General features: G+C 42.9%; 1 protein-coding gene across 2 annotated transcripts; it reads right to left on the bottom strand.

Annotated features, from left to right (window-relative positions):
- Window positions 1-247: 247 nt before the first annotated feature.
- On the bottom strand, window positions 248-10,752 carry CUNH19orf12 (chromosome unknown C19orf12 homolog). 2 transcript variants are annotated; one of them, XM_051805926.1, is made up of 3 exons: window positions 10,465-10,752; window positions 3,861-4,037; window positions 248-1,657 (listed from the first exon to the last, which is right to left on the bottom strand). In XM_051805926.1, the coding sequence occupies exons 2-3, from the start codon at window positions 4,018-4,020 to the stop codon at window positions 1,392-1,394; spliced, it is 426 nt and encodes a 141-aa protein (XP_051661886.1). In that variant the 5' UTR covers window positions 4,021-4,037; window positions 10,465-10,752; the 3' UTR covers window positions 248-1,391. The 2 variants fall into 2 exon arrangements, with proteins under 2 accessions (XP_051661886.1, XP_051661887.1); XM_051805927.1 differs by lacking the exon at window positions 10,465-10,752 and having other exon boundaries at window positions 3,861-4,149.
- Between the last annotated feature and the right edge of the window lie 10,119 nt (window positions 10,753-20,871).

Consider the following 20,871-nt stretch of genomic DNA (forward strand, 5'->3'; position numbering starts at 1 on the left):
AACTGAAAACCCACTGATTTCAGGCTTGGCATTATGAAACTGTGGCAAGGTTAGGAGTGCCCACTTACCATTCACTTCCTCTTTCACATCACTGAAAAAGTGAGAACAATCACTGCCCTGCACTCCACTGAATTTATCAATGGCAAATGGTACCTGCAGAAGTCAATTAACCAAATGTATACAACAGCGACTTCTGAGTTCAAAGCTTTATCATTTAAACCTCAGCTTCTAGAAACCTCACCACACACAGAGAGCTAGACCTTTATTTTAGGCAAAAAATGAACTATCAGAGCAGTTTCACTTGTTTTTACATAAAAAGAAGGCACACCTGCACAATTCTCTACTTAGAAACTTGTTTTACAAGTGCCTTGAAACCAAATGTGAACAACTGGCTGGGACATTTAGCAACATGGCATTTGATGCTTACAGTAATAACTGCAGCTGGCACATCCCTCCACCCCACCACCACCACTGCTGCCAACTGCTGGCTGCCCAGTACAAGCCTGGCTTAATTCTTAAAGAGTTCATTTCATTTAACACAAAACACAGATCACTGTGATGCTTCTTATGAATATTTTAATGAAAACAGAGGACCAGCTGTTCAGATTCAGTCAAGAAACCAATGCTGAAATGACAACCCTGATGCTGGGGCTAATATAAAACCAGCAGACTCAGCTCCCCATTTTTTAAAAAGAATATTCTTGCCATGCTTTCCCATTCTAGGGCACCAGGAACTTGGTGAAAATGAAAGTGAAAATTGAATTGAAATTGTTCACAGTTTGTTTTCCTGTTGCTTGAAATCTTGTTTAGGCATTTGCTTCACTTCTTACATAAAGAAATAAATAACTCAAGAATTGCAATAAAAATGTGACAAACAACAAAGTAATGATTGAGTCCTTTGAGTTCACAGTAGAAGAACATATCTTCTTATAATTTCCCTTGGCAGGACTGAAACAGTAGGTAAAATCTTTTGAAGTGCCCTAGCTACTTTGGCACCTTATTGTCATTCACAGAAAAAAAATTAAAGCACTTACACAAACAGAAACAAATTTCCTAAATAAAACACAGTGACTTTGAAAATTTTCACTACTGTTACATTAACATAAGAGAAATGTAATTCCCTTCAGCGATTTGAATCAGTCCTAGTGCAGAGTAATGCAAAATTACATAGCGAGTCAGTGTCAGGTTAATGCTTCAATCTAACACTATCCTTAAAAATCCACATAAAATACAAATAATAAAAAAATCCCAAATGCCAAAACCCAACACCCAAACAATACTTAGATCTGCCTATATTTATAATTGGTACTGCTAACTAATAATTACTATGTTGCAGAATCACAACTGCCAGTAAAACCCACTAGAGTGTAAAAGGCCTGCTCTGTAAAGGTTCATTCTCCATACTCTATCTGTGCTCTCAGCTCTTTGGAGAGATAATTGACCAGCACTGCTGTGAGCTTCTGCTGCAGACCAGCATTGCCCATGACCAGAGCAGTCAGCTGAACGACATCTGTCCAGTCTAAGTGCCTGATAACATCAACAGCTTCATCATAGAGTTTCTGCTGCTCAGTAGGAGGCAATTCCAACAAAATCTGAGGGACTGGTTTGAACTGTCCAGAAGTCATCCAGGCACCAAGCAATCCACCAAATGCTCCACCTAGAAAAGACAGAGAGTTGTTAGTCTTTACCAGTTAAAGCCTGAAATCCCATCCACAGCCTTCATCAACGTGTCTTCTTTAACTAGGTTTATACACAATACTCAAAGCACCAAGAAGGATTTCTAAAGCACTTTGCATTCACAGCAATCACAAAGAAACTCTTTACATAATCAATGGTAATAGCTTCAAGCTAGAAAGCAGAAACACAAGGACACTGGTCTCTTTAGGATAAGCTCTACTACTAAATAAAACCACGCCCAAGGAAAACACCAGACCAACAACTGTCATTAACACTACTACAGATTGCCAGACTGATCCAAGCTTTCTGCTTCTTTAGAATCACACAATGCAGCCTCATACTCCCATGAAGTCCAGCCCTGAAGGTGCTCAGAGACTAAACCATTGGACACATTCATGCTTTCTTTTACTAAACCCATGGCCCACCCACACCAGCTGGACAAGACATGCTCGGGGTAAGTAGAGGGTTCCAGGTCATCAAGGTAACAGCAGAGGGATCCTCTACAGCTGCTGTGACTGTGGCTGCTGCTGAGAAAGCAGTCCTACACACTGTTCTCTGACACCAGTCTGACCTGCACCACAGCAACTCACACGACTGACAGGGCTGCCCAGAGCACACACCCTGCTGGAAGGAAGGAGAACCCTCACCATGGAGAGGTGTCAGAACCCACTCTGCCCCCAAAACTGCCACCCCCACAATTGCTCCTAAAAAGTCATTTACGCACTCACAGGGATGCAGTTTTTCATTAGACAAAAATTCTGTAATTTGCAGCTTTTACTCAGTTGGCAATTTTTCCCATGATACCACAGAAATACGTGAAAGCCTACGATGGCTGAATTCATCTTCGAGGGACTTTTACGAGAACATCAATACCTGATTTAGGGGCACTTAATGCAAAAGGCACTAGAAGTATTGATGTCTAAGCTCCACATCCATTGGCACAAGATTTGTTATATGATCACATTTTTCCCCCCCAGGCAACACACCCACAACCCATTCTCAGAGCAAGCAGTTCTTAAAAAGCAGGATTGCTGCAAGTACCTCCATTTACTGTTGCAGATGGAAAGTAACTCATCCTCTAATTCTTCATGCAAGGTAGCAAGAAGTACAATGCCTGCTACCCAGTCCCACAGCCATCCAGGCTGTTTGTGTAAGTGAAAGTGCACTTGACTGCAAATGTTTCTCTAACTGTCCTAAATACTCAGGGTTGTTTATATATACTTGGGACTGGGAGACATTATGAAGGCCTAAACAAACACTTAAGAGAAAACACATCCAAGAATAACTTCAGTGTTTCTCATCACCTCACTCAAGAATCAGGCCACTTACATTATAACATTATTATCTTTACTTCTGATTTTAAGCTTACAAATCTCTTACAAAAGCTTAATTTCCCTTCTTTGTTCCTAATAGCTTCAGTCATGTTTGCAAAACACTATTTTGGCTATTAATTAAGCTTTGTACTTGTAATAGGAGTAAATACACAGCTTCACTTTGCATTTTCTGTTATCACTCCTCACACATTATTTCCTTATTTTTTTGTAACTCAACCTTGCTAACCCTCACACAGGAATATTGCAGTTCACTCCAATATCAATAAGCCTGTGAAATTGCTGGAACTGCTTGCAGGACTAAGGAGCATTCAAGGACCAGGACTGACAGGACAGTGGCAAGGCAGTTTTTAAACTAGACAACTCTTAATTCAAGAGTTATAGAGGAGAGACAGCTCTTTACTATTAGACTTCGGCTTTCCTGTAATTTTCCACGCCAGGAAAAAAAACAAAGTGACAGGGAATAATGAATCCCAGAGGACAAAAAAAAAAAAGTTCATAGAGAAATTAATAGCAGGAACTTTTAAAATAAAGAAATAAACATAACTTGTAATAAGATCGTTTGGAAGATGATCCTGCCTTGTGCTAAGGTTAAGAATGCTTACTCACTTCACTCCACACCCCAATTTTCATTCTTCTGTGCCACCAGGTACCAACATCCCCCTGACTGCTGCCATCATCTCTGTGCTCCTTCCTCCCTGTCTCACCCCTCTCCTCTTCATTCCCCACCAAGGCACAAAATCTCAACACTGAATGCTCTTTTCCTTCAACTTACACCAACTACACAGACTTCCTAGTTTCTCCACTCAGGGATTTAACCACCCTCTTGTTCCCAAAGCAAAACACACTCACCTACAGCGATTCCAGGGGGACCTCCCATCAGACCCCCAAGAAAGGCCGTGGCACCTGCCAGCAGTGCTCCCCGACCAGAGTGTTTGACAGCAGCTTTCATCCCCCTCGCCTCAGAGACGTGGCAGAGCAGCTGCATCACATCATCAACAGGGATGGGCATCTTGGCGAGTTAAGATCCTGGAAAGAACGTTTTAAGTTAGCATTTGATCGCTGTAACAGATTAAATCTGGCTGCTAAATGAATTTTAGGAATAAAACCAGTGTTTGCGAGTCTGTAAGACAAAAAGGACAGACACGCAGAAAGTACTGTGTGCAAAACTGCTTTCTCTTTCACTTCTGGGAAACCAACCCTACTGGCAAACAGCTGAAGGTTACTGAAATTGCAAATGAGACCTCAGAGCAGACCAGAGGAAACTGGTTTCACAGAAATTTCACAGAATATTCTGAGTTGGAATGGACCCACAAGGATCATCAAGTCCAGCTCTTAAGTGAATGGCCCATACAGGGATTGAACTCACAACCAACATGCTCTAACCAGCTGAGCTAACATGAGAAATTCAGAGATTCTACAGTATGTAGTACCTAATTCTACAGTACATTGCTTTTGCCTTGAGCAAGTCCCATGTGTGTTCAGCATCACGCAACCACTCCGAGAAAAAGACAAAGCAGAGCCTCACTCTACCACAACCAGCAGATTGTAAATGACAAATCTATCAGGTATTTTCTCCCTGTCCTAATCCTTGCCACAAATCAGTTGGTTGTTTTCACACACCAGTTCTTCTCCCTGTTTTGTTACAGGCTTAAACACTTCCATGCTGATTTCTGAAGGTGGTAGGCTCTCTGTAGCAACCAAAGAGCCTGAGGAAGGGAACAGATTTCAGAAGGAGTCAGAGGAAAAACCTGGGATTGGGAAAAAATGCTCTGGAGACAGGCCATCAGAAATGCAGGGGTGTATGTGTACAGCAGTCAGGACTCAGAGCAGACACACCAGACAACTCTCATGTATGAGGAGGCAGAGACATGGGACCCCAGCCCTGTTACACACTGTGACGTGTCCTGAACATGGAGCAGAGACCTGTCCCTGAGAGTGACCCCTCTGAGACCAAAACTTTTCCACACCATTCACTTGCTGTTGCTGCTCATTTAGCAAATACCTCCCATCCTGCACACCAAATGAGGAAAGGGCTTGCAGGGATAAAAAAAAAAAAAAAGTATTCGATAGGATTAAAAATATAATCACATATACACAAGCAGCAGATTTCTTGTGGTACATGTAATGTCAGCACTACAGAACAGATGAGCATTTGATTTTCAGCCCCTAGAACACCTCTTATCCCAGAGCATGTGCAATACATTCTCAGCCCATGCCAACTCGTCTTCAAGTCTTTCTTGAACAGATCTCAGTGCAAAGTGAAAGTGGAGTGGTATCACACCGTTTTTCATATTAAAAATTAACTACTGTGACAGCAGAAGCTTTCTTTTGCAGTAAAATGGCTGACTGCAAATCATCCATGTCCCTGCAGTATCCAAGTGCTGCTGACACTAAACAAAAGTCTGGGTTTTGGGAAGGGACCGCTTATGCTCCATAGCGGCAAAGAGGCACAGTAGGAAATTCATCAGATAGTTGATTTCTCTCACTACTTCATTCATCTTCATGCCAGTCTAAAGAAAACATCCAAGTGTCATCATTTTACCACCGTTGCTTTTGGGTTTTTGGCAGGCTGATGACACAGCAGTGGATCAGCATGGCAGTGTGTGCTGGTTAGAGACAGCAGAGCGACACGCTCAGCTTCCAGAGTTACACATCATCTCATTCAATGTGATTCAAGCTCAGAGCAATAAAATAACAGCTGCTCTGTCTGACCAGTAGGGGGAAAAAAAACCCCACCAAATATACAACTGGTACAGCTCACACTGCCTGGGAATGATGGCAAATGAGACGATTAAGTGTTTGTCTTTACCTTCCTAGCAAAGGGTGAGCAGTTTGCCACTCAAGAGTAACCTTCTCACTGGCACCAGGCAGCCTGAAGTGCTGCAGGATTCACTTCCTCCCCTCAGTGAGACAGAAGCTCAATTGTGCCTGTCCAGCACCTCCTTAGCATGCCCTAGGACTAATCCAGTGTGCTGAAATGAATTTGCATCTCCTCTTTGGGCTAAATCCAACAAATGTCTCACATGAAGCTCTATAGCATGAAGGCTCTGCAGCACGGGTGGGACAAGACAAGTTGGAGAGCTGACAACACACACAGCTCTCTCTGAGAGTGATATCATCTGCTTTCCCCCAGTCAAACCGATGGAATTCCACAGTTTCCTAAACCAATCCAACTGTAATAGATGTGAAATGATGCTTTGTGAGCAGAGACACCCGAAGCTGAAGCCCCAGGTTCCTGCAGCAGGCCAAAGCTGACTGCCCATAGAAAACAACCTGCATTACTCCATCCTGCACATGGCCAACACCAGGACGTGTCCTTACGCTGACCTTACACTGACGTGGCATTGCAAGCAGTGCAAAGGCAATCAGCTCTACCCTGGGGTTCCTCTGAATAAATAAAACACCCTTTTACCACCAGCTTCAAAGTGGCTTAAAGGTGAAAAAACCCAGACCGTAATAAAAACAGAAGTCACACTGCTTTCTGGTGGCGTACAAAGCGTGGCAAACACACAAATTCATAACTGGCTGCTAAGGTAAAGCAGAAACATGCTGGAACTCAAGCAACTGTAAGTAGCCTTTCCATAGTAAATTATTTTACAGTTTTACTCCCCTCACAACTTCCCCGAAGGAAATTTCCACTCGCAAAATTAACATTTATTTGTGTTTTTCTGGCTTGACTGAATAAAGTTCTTGGCATAGAAAAGCCATTCCTGCTTAATTCTGGATGTGAGCAGAACACTCAAAACTCTCAAAGACATTACAAGCAGCATTCATTTTCTCTCAACTCTTATAAGTATTTCTATGATCTCTTAGCATAGTCACTATATTTTAAGTCCTGCAGCGAACCTTAGTGAATACAGTAGCTGATGCAGAGCACATACAAGTTGTCTTTTTTAAACTGAACATACAGAGCACTAGTGGGAGCCACTGAAACATAAACCACGTATTACATCATGTAAAGTAATCCCAGATTCCTATATTCAGCACAAAGACACAGATGAGTGGATCAACATCGTAGGGATCTTTTGTAAAGTCATACCATTACAAATTTCTGAGAAAATTTCAGGTTTCAATGAAGAATCAAGGTGCTCAATCAGGCAATTTTCAGTGAGCAGTACTTTTTAAATCATACACTGCAGGCCATCAAAGCAGGATATTTTGGCAATACAGTAACAGACAGAACAGAACAAACAGAGTTCTAAGTTTGGTGTGTCAGAGGTAGAATCCCATGATAGCCAAAAATATTTACAGACTCTGATTGTGTAAGTGACAAGTAAACAAAAGCACAATTTGATCCTATTACCAAATTATTCACTATGGAATTCATCCAGATGTTAAGAAACACCAGGACTGTGAAATACTGGATTTGCTCTAATGGAGAAACAGAAATGTCAACAACATCCTTAAGACTGTGCCCAGCTTTCAGAGGTGCTGAGTCCCCACAGCTCCTACTGACTTTACATGGCACTGAGAATCTTCAGCACTTCGAGAAAAAACCAAAACCAAACCCAAGAGTTTTGGAACATGAAGCCACTGAGAAATCAAGATTTGTTGTTTAATTGACCTTCCTTTGTTGTTCTACTGCATTCCTTCTGCATTTGTGGTCTCCCCAAATACTCATCTGAGGTATTAGACTCTCTACTTCTCTCTGACTAAATTAGATGATGCTCTCTCTTTCACCCCAAGGATAGGGGATCAAAGTGAACAATGATCCTGTTCTCCCTATCCAAATATTATGTGTTTGTATCTCAATTTTGAACCTACAATCAACAGGTTTTCCTAAGAAGAAAAATGCCATATGAAGAATTAAAATAACATTGTACCCAACTCACTCAAAGTCCTGCTAATGCAAATAATTAAAGAGGGTCACGAGATTACCCTGTGCTGTGAACCTCATTTCAGCTCTTCTCAATTTTACACTCCCATCTCATCATCCTACTTCCCCCTTCACAGAGTGATGACTTTAGACAAGCAAAAGCACTTTTAATCCTTGGGCTCACTGTCCCACAGGAGATATTCTAACGCAGCCTGGCCCACCACCCAGCTGTCCTCACTGCTCCTTACAGCCTCTTACTGAGTTAACTCAGTAAACTCTTCAGTAAACATCTCTGCAAATGTGCACAGCACAAAAAAACACCCACACAACAAATTCCAAACCTAACAAGCGATGAGGACATAGGACTAAGTCCTCTTACCTGCAGCTATCTTTATCGTGGTGAACACCATTTGGTGATAAGCAAGGATGTGAGGTGAGAATCTCCACACAAGTGCTAGAAAGCATACAAGTGCTCTGTGTAGATCTTCAAACTGTTTCACTTCAAGGGCTCAGCAAACATTTATACAAGCCTGTGTGTCCAGGAGATCACACAGGACAATTTCTTGTCTCAATTGTACAGCAACAGCTCTTTCTGTAGTGCAACTTCTTACAAGGAACATCAGAACAGCACTGGAGCAAAACCAAACACAAGGTACTCAACAACTGAGGCACACTAAAGAATATGACTTCACAAACAACAGTGTGCACAGAGATGTGACCTGATGATTGAACAGGCCAGAAGTTCATTAATTATTTCAATAAGAGCGGGTGGACAGACAGGGAATCAACATATTCCCATCCACAGAGGAGGACTGTCTCATCACTGGTCCATACACATACTGTTGGCTTGAGGAGCACCTGTGCTCCTAAATCATCAGTTTTGGAAAATCCCACCTTTAGAACCCGGTCTAGTACTTGATATCTGCAAAGCAGGTGGTCTGTCTGATTTAAATCATGACTGGCATCAGCAGCCAGTAAAACTTGGTTTCAATACACCAGTTTTAAACGTGCTCTGCATTTGTAATTTTCAGTTATTTTGCTAAGAAGGGTTTACTCCTACTTAGTGGTGTAAAGATTAAAACATGCTGATTGCCATTCTTAGCTTTTGGTACTCTTCTAACTGTGAGGATTCACTACATCTACAAATATTTACTGTAATAATATAATTATGTTGCTGACTATACATTTATTCAGATGTTAAATTTTTTTAGTTTCAATTATATTAGGAGAGGGTAACAAACTCTTGTATTTGCTAGACAATCTGAATTCAATTGAAATGCATAAAAGAGCATTTTAATATTGTTTTGTAAGAACTGGGACCCTAAGAGCATGGCTTACTTCTTCTGTGTATTTAAGCATTTAATTGGTTTATTTAACACAAGAGGCAACAAATTTACTCATTAGATGAACGAACTACTTCTAGGAACACAGAAGCTCATTGTACAAGGCTCCTGGATGCCTCAAAATGCAGGTAAATATTCAGTGGGAACTATGTCATTCCACTGATATAAAAGGATATTTGCCACCTAACCTGTCTAGGCACTTAGGGTATCCACCTTACCCGGTCTGCTGAATTACAAAGTATCTGTGAAAGACTGGCCATAACTCCTTCCACCCCTGAATTTTTATAGACCTATTCAATGTCTTTCTAATTTAAAACTTAAGAGTGATTTTTTTTCCATTTCCTAGCCAGTTTCTCTATCTTGAAGGCAGTGTCCAACAAAGTTACAGGCCACTTCCATCAGCTAGCTGATACTGGAGCCAAGGATCAGACTTATAGTCAAGAAAGAAAAGAGAGATGACACTAAGAAAACACAAATAGCAGAGCTGTTCCCCTGTAGAGGTAGTTGGCGCAGCACACTGCATTGGTATCTTCAAAATCTAAACTAAGCCTGAAAATTAAAGATATTTTCCCTGACTCACTGCTAAAAAACATAAAACTTCACCTCATTAAAATTAATCAATGTGTTGTGAATGCTTCAAAATTTATTAAAAACGTTATGACTAAAATAGGCTGAGCATAAAATGTAATTATGAGCCCTTTCAAACAGACGAAATTTAATTACATTACAGCTAGTTTTTTATTTATTTTCCTACAGCGCCTCATTCCAGGTTTACTATTGCTGAAGAGACACTCCGGCCTAAACGTGACTGGGGGGGACGGAGGGGAAGAGAAATCAGGAGTTCACTCAAAACCCACCAAAGTTCCTTCAAAATACACCGACGTTCCTCTAAAACCCACCCGGGGCGTTCCTGGCTCCCCTGCTCCGGGTGACCCTGCCCGCGGCCGGCAGGTCGGGCTGGGCTGCCCCCCAACCCTAATGGTTCCCTGAAGCCAAGGGGGCGCTCGGTGGGGTCTGAACGCCTTTGAGGGTCTTATCCCTGGATCCAAAGGATGCCCCCGGCTCCAAGGGCGGCTCCAGGGGCGGCCCCCGGGGCTGCAGCGGCTCCGCGGCCCCGCTCCCCGCAGCCTCGCCGGGCCCTCCCCGGGGCCGCACACGCGAACCCCGCGGGCCGGGCCGGGGCTGCCCGGGGAGCGGAGCGGACACAGCGGGGCCCGCTCGGGCTCCGCTCCGTCCGCCGCGGCCCTTCCCTCCTCCACCTCCTCCTCCCCTCCATCCTCCTTCCCCCGCCTACCTCCGCCGGCAGCGCCCGGCTCCGGGCCCCGGCCGGGCACGACACTGCGGCGGCGCCGGAGGAGGGGCGGCCCCAGCGCAGCCGCGGGGCCTGCCGGCGCTCGGCTGGGTTCGGATGGGCTCGGCTCGGTTCGGCTCGGCTCGGTTCAGATGGGCTCGGCTCTGCTGGGCTGGGTTCGGTTCGGCTCGGCTGGGCTGGGCCGGGCCCGGGCAGCAATCCCGGCCCCTCTGCGGACACCGGGCTGTGGAGCCGCCGCCTCCTCCCGCTGCCGGTCCGGCGGCGCCTCCGGGGCCAGGGCAGGCGGGCCTGTGCGGGGTGTGACACTGTCACGGGGGCAGGGGACAGCACCGAGGTGCTCAGAGCGATGGAGCGCCTCTCCCGCGAGGAAAGGCCGGGAGTGGTTCAAAGAAACCTTTGAACAATCTGAAAAGCACTTTTATTACGGCCGGGGAATGCAAAGGGGCAGGTGTTTTTCCCCAGTGCACTCCACTGAGCAAAGAAATACCATAGCTTTCTATACAGTTTGAAAGTAGAAAGTTTAAAATTATCTATACACACACTCTTTTTGCAGTCTGCCTTATCTAAATAGACACTTCCTATTCTTACCCTTATAGAGTAGTTACATAAAGTTTTATCATTTCAAACAGTTTCAGATTCCCCACCCCTTTCTGCGTGCTAAAAAGCCTTCCCTATTCTTTAAGCTATTTTATCTTAATTGCCCACAGTTTGGGCAAACTTTCAAGCAGTTTTACATTTTGCAAAGTCACACTTACATAGCTAAATAGCTAAATTTTATTTCATTTTCTATTTCAGGAGGATTGAGATTGTTGAGATGGCTTAGGGGTGACCTAATTGCGGCCTTCCAGTGCCTGGAGGGAGCCTACCTGAAAGATGGAGACTATTAACAAGAGCCATAGTGACAGGACAAGGGGGAATGGCTTGAGAGTAGGTTTAGATTAGATATTAGGAAGAAATTCTTCCCTGTGAGGGTGGTGAAGCCCTGGCACAGGTTTCCCAGAGAAGCTGTGGCTGCCCCATCCCTGGAAGTGTCCAAGGCCAGGCTGGATGGAGCTTGGAGCAACCTGGGATAGTGGAAGGTGTCCCTGTCCATGGCAGGGGATTAGAATGAGATGATCTTCAAGGTCCCCTTCCAACCCAAACCATTCTATGATTTTAGGAACCTGGTTGTGGAACAGCACATCCCAATCCCAGCTGAGCTGGGATACAGGACAAGGAAGAAAGGGGCTGTTAGGACATCCCTGACCCTGCTCTGAGAATTTAATCTCAGAATATTTTTGTGTGCTCTTCACCCGGGTTTGTTTCAGTCACCAGCTCAGTAAAGTGCAGCGTGCCAGCCTGATAGAGCACCACGAGTAATCAAACAAGCATTACAACAGCTGTGCCACATATGGCTCCTGAAATATCACACTGGTTCGTAATACCAGTACAATCTTGGAAAAATTACTGCCTAATGTTAAAAATGCTGCCATTTCCCCAAGAATGGATTATTAACAGAGGTTTTTGGTTTTGTAAACTAAGCCTTCATTATGAAATCGTTTCTGATTTAAGGTAAACCATCTCCCCTCTGTTTCATGTTGAAAAGACAAAAAAGCAGGATGAGGAAATGAAGGAGAAATACAACTCACAAAAAATTTTTGTCCCTTTCCTGTGGCTGCACTGGGGACTTCTTAACCTCCCCATGCTTTATACGACCACATAAAATAACTCTCTGTGTAACAACTCAAAATGTTACAGGTCTACTGGTGCTCTTGATTTTTACGATTTGGATGTAAAAGGCAAATGTAATTCCTAAAATGAACAAAGAACCTAAATGCCACATATATTTTAAAAAGTAACACCCCAAATTCCAGCTGTAAGCAGCCTTCCAAGGGACAATATTAAAAGCAATGAAGTTTGCCAACCAGCAAAGGAGGGAATTTTTATCACTCTATTCCAAAACTGAATCATTACTTGACTACTCCAGTTAAAAATAAACACAGGTTTTAGAGCTACATCAGCAGGTATTTATTAGGTCTATTTTTTTAATATGATAAAAGTTACTAAAATGAAAATGTAAGATACCGATGGAAAGTGTATCCTTTAAGGATATACATAAATCATGCTACACTTACGAACTCTGACTGTTGAAGTCAACGGGAATGTGCTGCCCGGCGGCTCCACCTGGCGGCTTCCCACTCCTCGGGAGCATCTCCTCACCTGCAGCCTCAGGAAAGCCTGCACCTCCTCACCTGAATGCCAGCAGGGACAGCTCTGCTCCGTGTATCTCCAGATAGCTGTGTGTTCTGCCTGGATCTGTCACTTCTTCCACAGTGTATTTATGCACCTCAACACGCACCTTTCACAAGGAATTAGTACCTGAGATAGATGTTCACATGCTTTTTAATTCCAGGAGCTGGTGGAGTGAGAGCAGTTCAAGGTGGTCCTGCTCCAAATCAGATCCTGTCAATCCCTCACTGTATTCTCTGTATATTAAGGGACTGCAGCATCTCTCTTATGAGGAAAGGCTGAGGGAGTTGGGCCTGTTCAGCCTTGAGAAGACACAGCTGAGAGAGGACCTCATCAATGTGTAGAAATATGTAAAGGGGGGGTGCCAAGAGGATGGACTGGGCTCTGCTCGGGGGTGCCCAGCAATGGGACAAGAGGCAACGGTAGGAAATGATGCCCAGGAAGTTCCACCTGAACATGAGAAACACCTTCTTTCCCGTGCAGTGACTGAGCACTGGAAGTGATTGTCCAGAGAGGGTGTGGAGTCTCCCTCACTGGGGATAGTCAAGAACTGTCTGGACACAATCCTATGCCATGTATGTGCTCTGGGATGACACTGCCTGGGCAGGGAAGTTGGACCAGATGACCCACTGAGGTCCCTTCCAATCTGGCCCATTCTGTGATTCTGTATTCACTGCAGTGTGCTGGGCTCTTATAAGTACTAGATGTCATGCTCTTCCTACATCCCTTTTATCAGCACTGATTCACTATTTAATTTCCTGTATCGGGATGTTTTACATATTTTTCCTCTTCAGGTTACTAGGAACTCCATGCTTTTAAAAACCAAGAGAAAAAAACACATTCCCTTTCATTCCCCCAAATCCTCGAGTCATCTGTCAAAGGCAGGCATCAGAAATCAACCACAGCAATGCTGCACTGGCATTCTGGTCTGATGAACCACTTGGCAGGTTTCTGTCAAGTCCTTCCCTAACATATAGCAGAACCCAAAATAACTGCAGGCCCATTCAGCCTGTCCTCAGTATGCTGCGTTCACTGCATATTTTTCACAGCTTTTGACATACTAAGAGATAGGCCAAGGGGCACCAAGAAGGATTTCAGCTGGAGATGGGCTGTTGCCACCAAAACAATGATTCATTCTGGCTTTCAGCTTGCTCATTACAACATCTCAAGAAAATGCCTAGCAGAAGCAGGCTCAGTCTAAAGGAACTGGCCAGAAACACCTGATCCAATTATCTGAAATACCTACTACCTTCACAGGAAACCATGACATTCTTTTTTAAGATGAAGCACTTAATCTTGTTGGACAGAAAGAACCTGTTTCTCTAAATTTTCTTCCGTGCTAGAGATTCACAGAGAAACCAGGAGGATTAGGCAACTGTATGTGACAGACTTAGTTTCATTGCTTCACTTAGTTACACTTTATTTTTCTTAAAATCTTTGGTTGTTTTTTTTTAAATCACAATGGCAGGACAAAAGCCATTCCAAACTTGGGGCATGCATTAAGTAATATTGATCCATTTGCCTAAGTTTGCAAAGCACCTAAAAATACCCTTGAGGTTTCCCTTTGGTATCAATGCATTGCTTGGATATGGGTGAGGATGATTTAATTTACAGATCAAATTTATAGATCAAAGCAAGGAGAAAAGAGGGGAAAGGAAGAAATGTCATATGTTCTCCAGAACATGTCATGGGAGTGGTCCACGGAGAAGAAAGGAATGGAAGATGTAACAAAGCAGGTTTCTGATCACATCTGAGTTTAGAAGGGTATGAGGTTTCTGTCATTTTGCCCTGAAATCTGGGAAACCCTCTGCTGCAGTGATGAAAAGCTGTTTTGCTTACCTCTTTCTGATGTCCAGGGCTCCAGACAAGCTCCGTCTCTCCCTTGGTGCTGTAATGCCCTGGTATGTGTGCTCTTACAGAGTCACAGCCAAAACAGCAGCTCTTCTGGAAGGTCTGCTTCATATTATAGTGATAATTTGAACCTTTTCTTTCCTGACAACACAACAGTTTTGTAACTTCTGAGTTCCTCATATTATACTCTGGATTGCCAGGAAAATGGCGAGCCTTCACAAGATCAAATGAGGCACAACTGTATCAAAAAAGAAAATGAATATGAAAGTAATGCTGCAGCATTTAAACCCTTAAACAGAGCCACTTAGTAAGGAAATTTTGCGACTGCAGAATGGCTGTTTAAAAGGAATGAAAAAAGGCAACATTTCTAAAAGCAGGAACATAACTCTAATTGTCACCTATTAACACTCTTCACCTCTGAGCTCGAAGGTGTAAGTAATGCAGCAGAAATGACCAAATCACTACAGGAAGACACAATAGCATGTTACTGAGACCCACTACAAGCAAACCATATGCTTGATGGCAAATCTTTTCCCCATTTCCTACATTAGATATTCATCAGGGTCTGACTTCTAATTGAATGCAAATAAAGAATATAACAGGTTTTTGCATATGAAGTGAAGCTATAGAACATCTGCCTCTTCACAGCCTTTCAATGTACCTTATGTGACATTAAGCAAAGAAGAGGTTTGCCTCATCAGCTTGTAGGAAACTGTGAATTTGAAGAACAGTTTGACTGAACTAAATCATTCCACTGCTGCTGTAAAAGGTGTCTCTCTGATCTCCCCGTGCAGTCCTAGGTGATAAAATGCCAAGTTGGGCAAAATCAGTTTCAATGCCAAAAAGATGGACTACTGGTGCAGAAGGTCACAAAACACTATTAATTGCCTTATATCATCTCAGTCTTGAAAGATGATCCAGAAATATAGGCTGGTGCTTTGGAGTGGAGCACACATTGCTAGCTAGAACTATCCAAGCAAGCTGTTAAAGGTACTTAAGGCATAACCTGACCTATCTCCTGCTTCTTTAGACTCTCTTACAGCAGTCTTTTATTCTGTTTTTTTTACTTCCTCAGCAGCCTAATTCACTAATTGTGTTTACTGGTACAGAGTAGTCATTTTGTGACCTTTTCAGAACAAAAAGCTACAGTAATTCTGAATGTAAAATCAGTGTCCTGAAATTAGCTTACATGTTTATATATTATAGCATGTATAAACACTGAAGTGGAAATAAAATCCTGGTTAAAAAAAAAGCTACACAAAATACCTGCAAGGTTTCCAGAGAGGAGCTAAAAAAAAAGAAACCACACTACAATCTCCTACAGCCACTCTTTTGCAGAATGTATCTAAAAAGTGCATCTGAGGTTTCTTCAAACCTCTAATTAAAGGGCATCCATAAAGTAGACAAATGTCAAAATCAGATCTAAAATGTCTGTTGTAAATCCAGCTAAGGAACAAAGCATTCTAGTATCAAGGATGGATGACATTTGAAGGTGTCTGGAATAACAGCAGTGATACATTTCCATGCTTGATACTACTCAGTGGCATGAGAAACATGTACCATAATGTGTACTGGTGCTTGTCTGAGAATAGTAAATGTTCAGCTACGTGTAATTCTGGCCCCAAACATACATCACTTTGGAGATCCAGAGTAAGCACAAAGAAGCTGATTTCAGTCCCATCAAAATCGAGGGTCATTGGCTGTCTTCACTTCCAACCTTACACCCACTCCGTGGGTGCTGAATGAGTGCCCAAATTTTACAAAGATCTTAGACAGAGTTTCCTGTTCTTCTAGGTACATAGACCAATTCTGTCCAGCATTCCTGGGTCTGAGTTCTGATAATGTGGCAGGCAGGAGAGGAGCTGACAGTCAGGCAGAGAGTGGGGTGGAAGAGGCAAGCCTGTACAGATTGCATTGCCTGATTTTTTCTCATATGGTAAGTTGGAGGCAGGAAGATGAAAAAAGTGATCCCATCTACAATGATGGGCCAGACTCAAAGTTTCCAGAAGTCACTGCAAATACTCAAATGTGCTATAATGAGATTTTCAGACTTACACAGTTTATATTTTATATTGTCTCCTGGGTCACCTCTCAGCATCATGTGCAACCACAAAGGTGTCACCATCTAGGATCACATAATGCCTATGTGGCTGCAACAGAGTTCTCTGAAGAGCTAAGCCAAATGAAGAGCAGGACAGTGTTTATACCATATTTATAGTTGTTCTATAACATGATGTAGACTTTGGAAACAAAAAGAACTGGAAACTCTTTGCAAACTACAAAGGGGACCTTTGCTGGCTTCCTGTAGCCCTCATTTTGGGAACCACTGCCTTAAAAATGTTACAAATGACTGTGTCAGGAATAAAATTATGTGCATTCAAACCCAGTAATGGGCATAATTTATACAGAACAGCTAATGGTAAATGACTTTACCTACAACAGTATGCATATACATAATCACAAGAGGTAAGTGCCTACTAGAGTAGAGCACACTGCCCAAGCAGATGACTGAATGCTAGAAAGGAAAAGAACTGAGCAGCCCTTTTTCTATGATAAGTTCCAGGGGATTCTTCATTCTGCCCTAAGCTGACAAGCATTAATTTCTCAAAAGTCTGTTGGAAAGACTCACAGCAGGATGTGCCAATCCAGCTATACCATGGAAGGATAAAAGGGCAAGATTTTGCTGCAGTCAGAATAAACAACTGTCCTTAATTCCTGTCAAACAGTAGCCGTGTCTCTGCTAGTATTTGAAACGTGTGTAACATGTTGTTAAGTTACACCTCCACAGCCAGCACTATTACTCTTTTTTTTTCAGCCTATATTCCCATCAGGCCTCATAGAAAAACCCACAGGGGACAAAAGAGAACCCTGAGTCCACACCCAAGAACAGAGCCCCATAAAAGCAAGAAATCATAAAGTCTACTGAAGAGATTTTCTTCAGGAAGATCACAGGTCTCATGCTTTAGCTGTGGCCTGTTCCTTTGGCAGCAGGTTCAGAGAGAGTGATCTGAGCGAGCTAAGTGATTTCTTTCACGTAAGCTGCTCACGATGACTACAGAAACCTCAAGGATTACAGTGCACAAACAATGGGAGAAAAGCTGCTTCAAATAATACACCCAGACAATGGAGTTGCCATTATGGTAGCAATGCAAAATATAGACGGGGATTTAAATGAAAGGGGTGATATCTGTATGCTTTGGAGGGCTCACGTGTGCCAAATTTGGCAGCATGAGTGTTCATATTGCTTGTTGCTCCACCCCTTGAACAATGAGGCTAAACCCCATATGTGCAGGAGTTGGTAGAGCACAAGCAGTTTTGCTAATCATGCTGCATGCAAAAGCAAAAAGACAAAGGAAACTAGTAATGCTTAGACTAGCATTGGGGAAATAATTAAGCATGAATGAAATATTGTATGTGGATTTGAAATGAATGTTCTTGGAAACAATTGTGCTGTTTCAGTTGTGCTGCTTTCCCCCCTAAGTTTCACAAAGTAATTTGCATGTCATTTAAATAAATACCATAAATTACGGCAAACTTTTTGTTTTTTATTTACATAAAACAAAGTGCTCATTTCCATTATTGTTTGGATTACCTGACAAGAGTGAAATGCAGAGGTCTGAGAGGAAACTTGTCTCTCCCCAAAGTGTTACAGGTTTCTCATGCGTGAGAGAGCCAGAAAGCAGGACCCCATCTTCAGCTTTGCCTTACACAGACAAGGAATGCTCTGTACATAAAACAGATATGGGATCCGATCCCCCAGTTGATCCAAGCTGGAGCTGCAAGCTGGACAAGGGTACTGGGTATCAGCTGCCTGGGTTTCATGGCCCTTTCTGAATATAACAGCCTCAGCACTGCCTGTCTGCTGGCCAAACCTGCTTCTTCTGGGATACCTTAGTTCTTTGCAGGTTAAGCACACACAGAAAACAACATTTCCTCTCCAGCCACACAGAACTGCCATGAGCCACCTGAGTGCTCAGCAGAGTCCACAGAGGATGCTCAGTACAGCTGTCACACACTTAACTTGTGTTTCTCTGATGAATCCTCTGCCTCTCTTTGAGAACTCATATGAGAGTTACCTTCAGCCACCACAACTTACAATTCCATTATTCTGTACTATTCTCTGATGCTCATATTGCTTTCACTTTCTTTCAGTCTTGTCCACACGTCACCAATTTGATTTCACCTCTGATAAATATTTGCCTTCCTTCTTGACTATGTAATTACACTTTCTCAGAGTCCTCCTCAAAACTGTTTTCTCTTCTCACCCCATCATGGGGTCAACAGCAGCCAATTCAGAACCCTCGACATTTTGGGTGTTCAGACAATTAAAAAGAAATCAAATGACTGAAATACACAAATCCAGGATAAAGTGAGGGCACAGTAGCCTTAAATGTTAGGAAGGTGCACATCTCTCTGCAGGATTATATGGAGCCTGTTGGCTACTGAAAACCAAATACAGGAACCATCACCTGAAAAACCAAGTGACCTAACATTCTGCAAAAGGGGAATTTAATATATAGAATTTTAGTGTTCTGGCTATCATTTGAGTTTCTGCCCTTTGAAGCCTATCTGTGTGTTTCCTCCACAATGCTTGTATTTACATCTGGTTGCTCTCTCCAGTCCAAATGGGAACCCAATAAACATTCTCCTCTCTTCTCACATAAGTCTGGGCTGCTTTTCCCCATGATCTGTTGTTAAATATGTCAAATGTTGTAGATTACAAGCCAGGTGAACTCATCATACAGACATTCTTTTCACAGAGGAGTTGCCTGTAGTCTCAATTTCTAAGGCTGTTTTTTGTTTTGTAAACTCACTTCCCATCTTGGATATGAAGGCATTTAGGCACTTACTTTCCTGGCTTTACTTACTGGAGTCCTAAGATGTGCTTCGACACAAAAGAAGTAAAATTGACTGGGTCTAACTTCATGGTTTCCAGATATCACTAGGGTGTGCTGTAGATCATGAAATTTCAGTAAAGCACAGTTAACAGGGAAAAATCTAGCTGCTATACTAAATATTTTAAATTAATTACAAACACGGAAACAACACTGACTCGAATTCCTTTTAAAACAACATACACACTCAGGAGACATAATATAACGTTTTTAAATTTTAAAACATTTTTGTACACGGGCTTGGTCAGCACAGTGTGATACACAACAGAAAATTAACTAGAGCCAGGCAGATAATCACACACCTAAACTGCATGTAGATAACTAAAATTCAGGCATGCAGTCCGGTGGGAATTGAAAAATTGAGTCTAGAACCAATATCCATAACAAACCAGATAACAAGATAATAAGGAATCCTTTGTGGAAAACTTCCTTTGGAAAAAAAAAATTATGAGACTATATAAGCCACTGAAACACACAGAGGTGAGGCCTGGGGGCGCAGAGTCAGGGGATGAATTGTAATCACCTACAAAAATTGATTTATATAAGCAATGTTGCTGAAATTTCTAGCGAGGAGAACAGTGGGACTGGGCCAAATTCATCCCAGGAGACTGGCACCTCTCAGGTATCAGCTCTTAGTACAAGGGTGCCCAGACAGTAGCCTGAGGAGGAAGGAAAGTGCCAGCTCCCATCTCTGGGCTTCCATCCACTTCCAGCCCCTGCAGGAACTGGGAACACTGGGTACAACCTACACCCAACCAGCTGCTCAGCACCTGTGAGAAAGCACCTTCCTCCTCTTGCATCTGTAACCTCCAGCCTAGGGAAGAAACACACACCCTGGCAGCCCATCCTTCAGGCCCATGGGCTCCCAGGATGGTCATGGAATGACGGTGGGATCATGGACCCAGCACATTAAGGGCGCTGAATCACAAGGGGTTTTTAAGCACAGCTAACTTTAAGCACATACTTACACTGACAGCCACAGACTCAAATGCAAATTTAAAAAGAAGCACCTATTGAAACATGAACAAAAGCTTAACTGGGGCCCCAACTGTCAAGACATATCCAGAATGCCACAGTTAGTGGTAACAGCAAACAGGATTATCAAGTGATGCTTCGGCAATCTCTGTGAACTGAGTTTGGTTGTCTTACACCATGAACCACATATTCATTATTACAACAATTTGTATTACTATTTGTAGCATCCAGGGAACCCCAATCAGGGCTCTATTGTGTGACAGACTGTACAAGCACACAAAAATAGGATGGCTTTTATAATGAGTACATCACAAGCCCCACTACCATAATTAACATTGATTAGCATCGATGCAAACCGCATGGGAAGACAAAGATTGAGCTACTTTGGAAGCTGAGGTACTCTCTCACCCTTTAAGGTGGTTCCTCTGGTTCCCAACTG

Source organism: Manacus candei, unplaced genomic scaffold, assembly GCF_025592945.1.
Source record: "Manacus candei isolate 608988 ecotype Guabito, Panama unplaced genomic scaffold, ASM2559294v1 h1tg000065l, whole genome shotgun sequence".
NCBI classification, from domain to species: domain Eukaryota; kingdom Metazoa; phylum Chordata; class Aves; order Passeriformes; family Pipridae; genus Manacus; species Manacus candei.

Excerpts from the sequence above, each read along its gene's own strand:
- CUNH19orf12 (XM_051805926.1), bottom strand. The coding sequence starts at position 4,020 with ATGCCCATCCCTGTTGATGATGTGATGCAGCTGCTCTGCCACGTCTCT. Across the intron at positions 1,658-3,860 it reads TCCCCCTGGAATCGCTGTAG|GTGGAGCATTTGGTGGATTG; the intron begins GTGAGTGTGTTT and ends TGTCTTTTCTAG.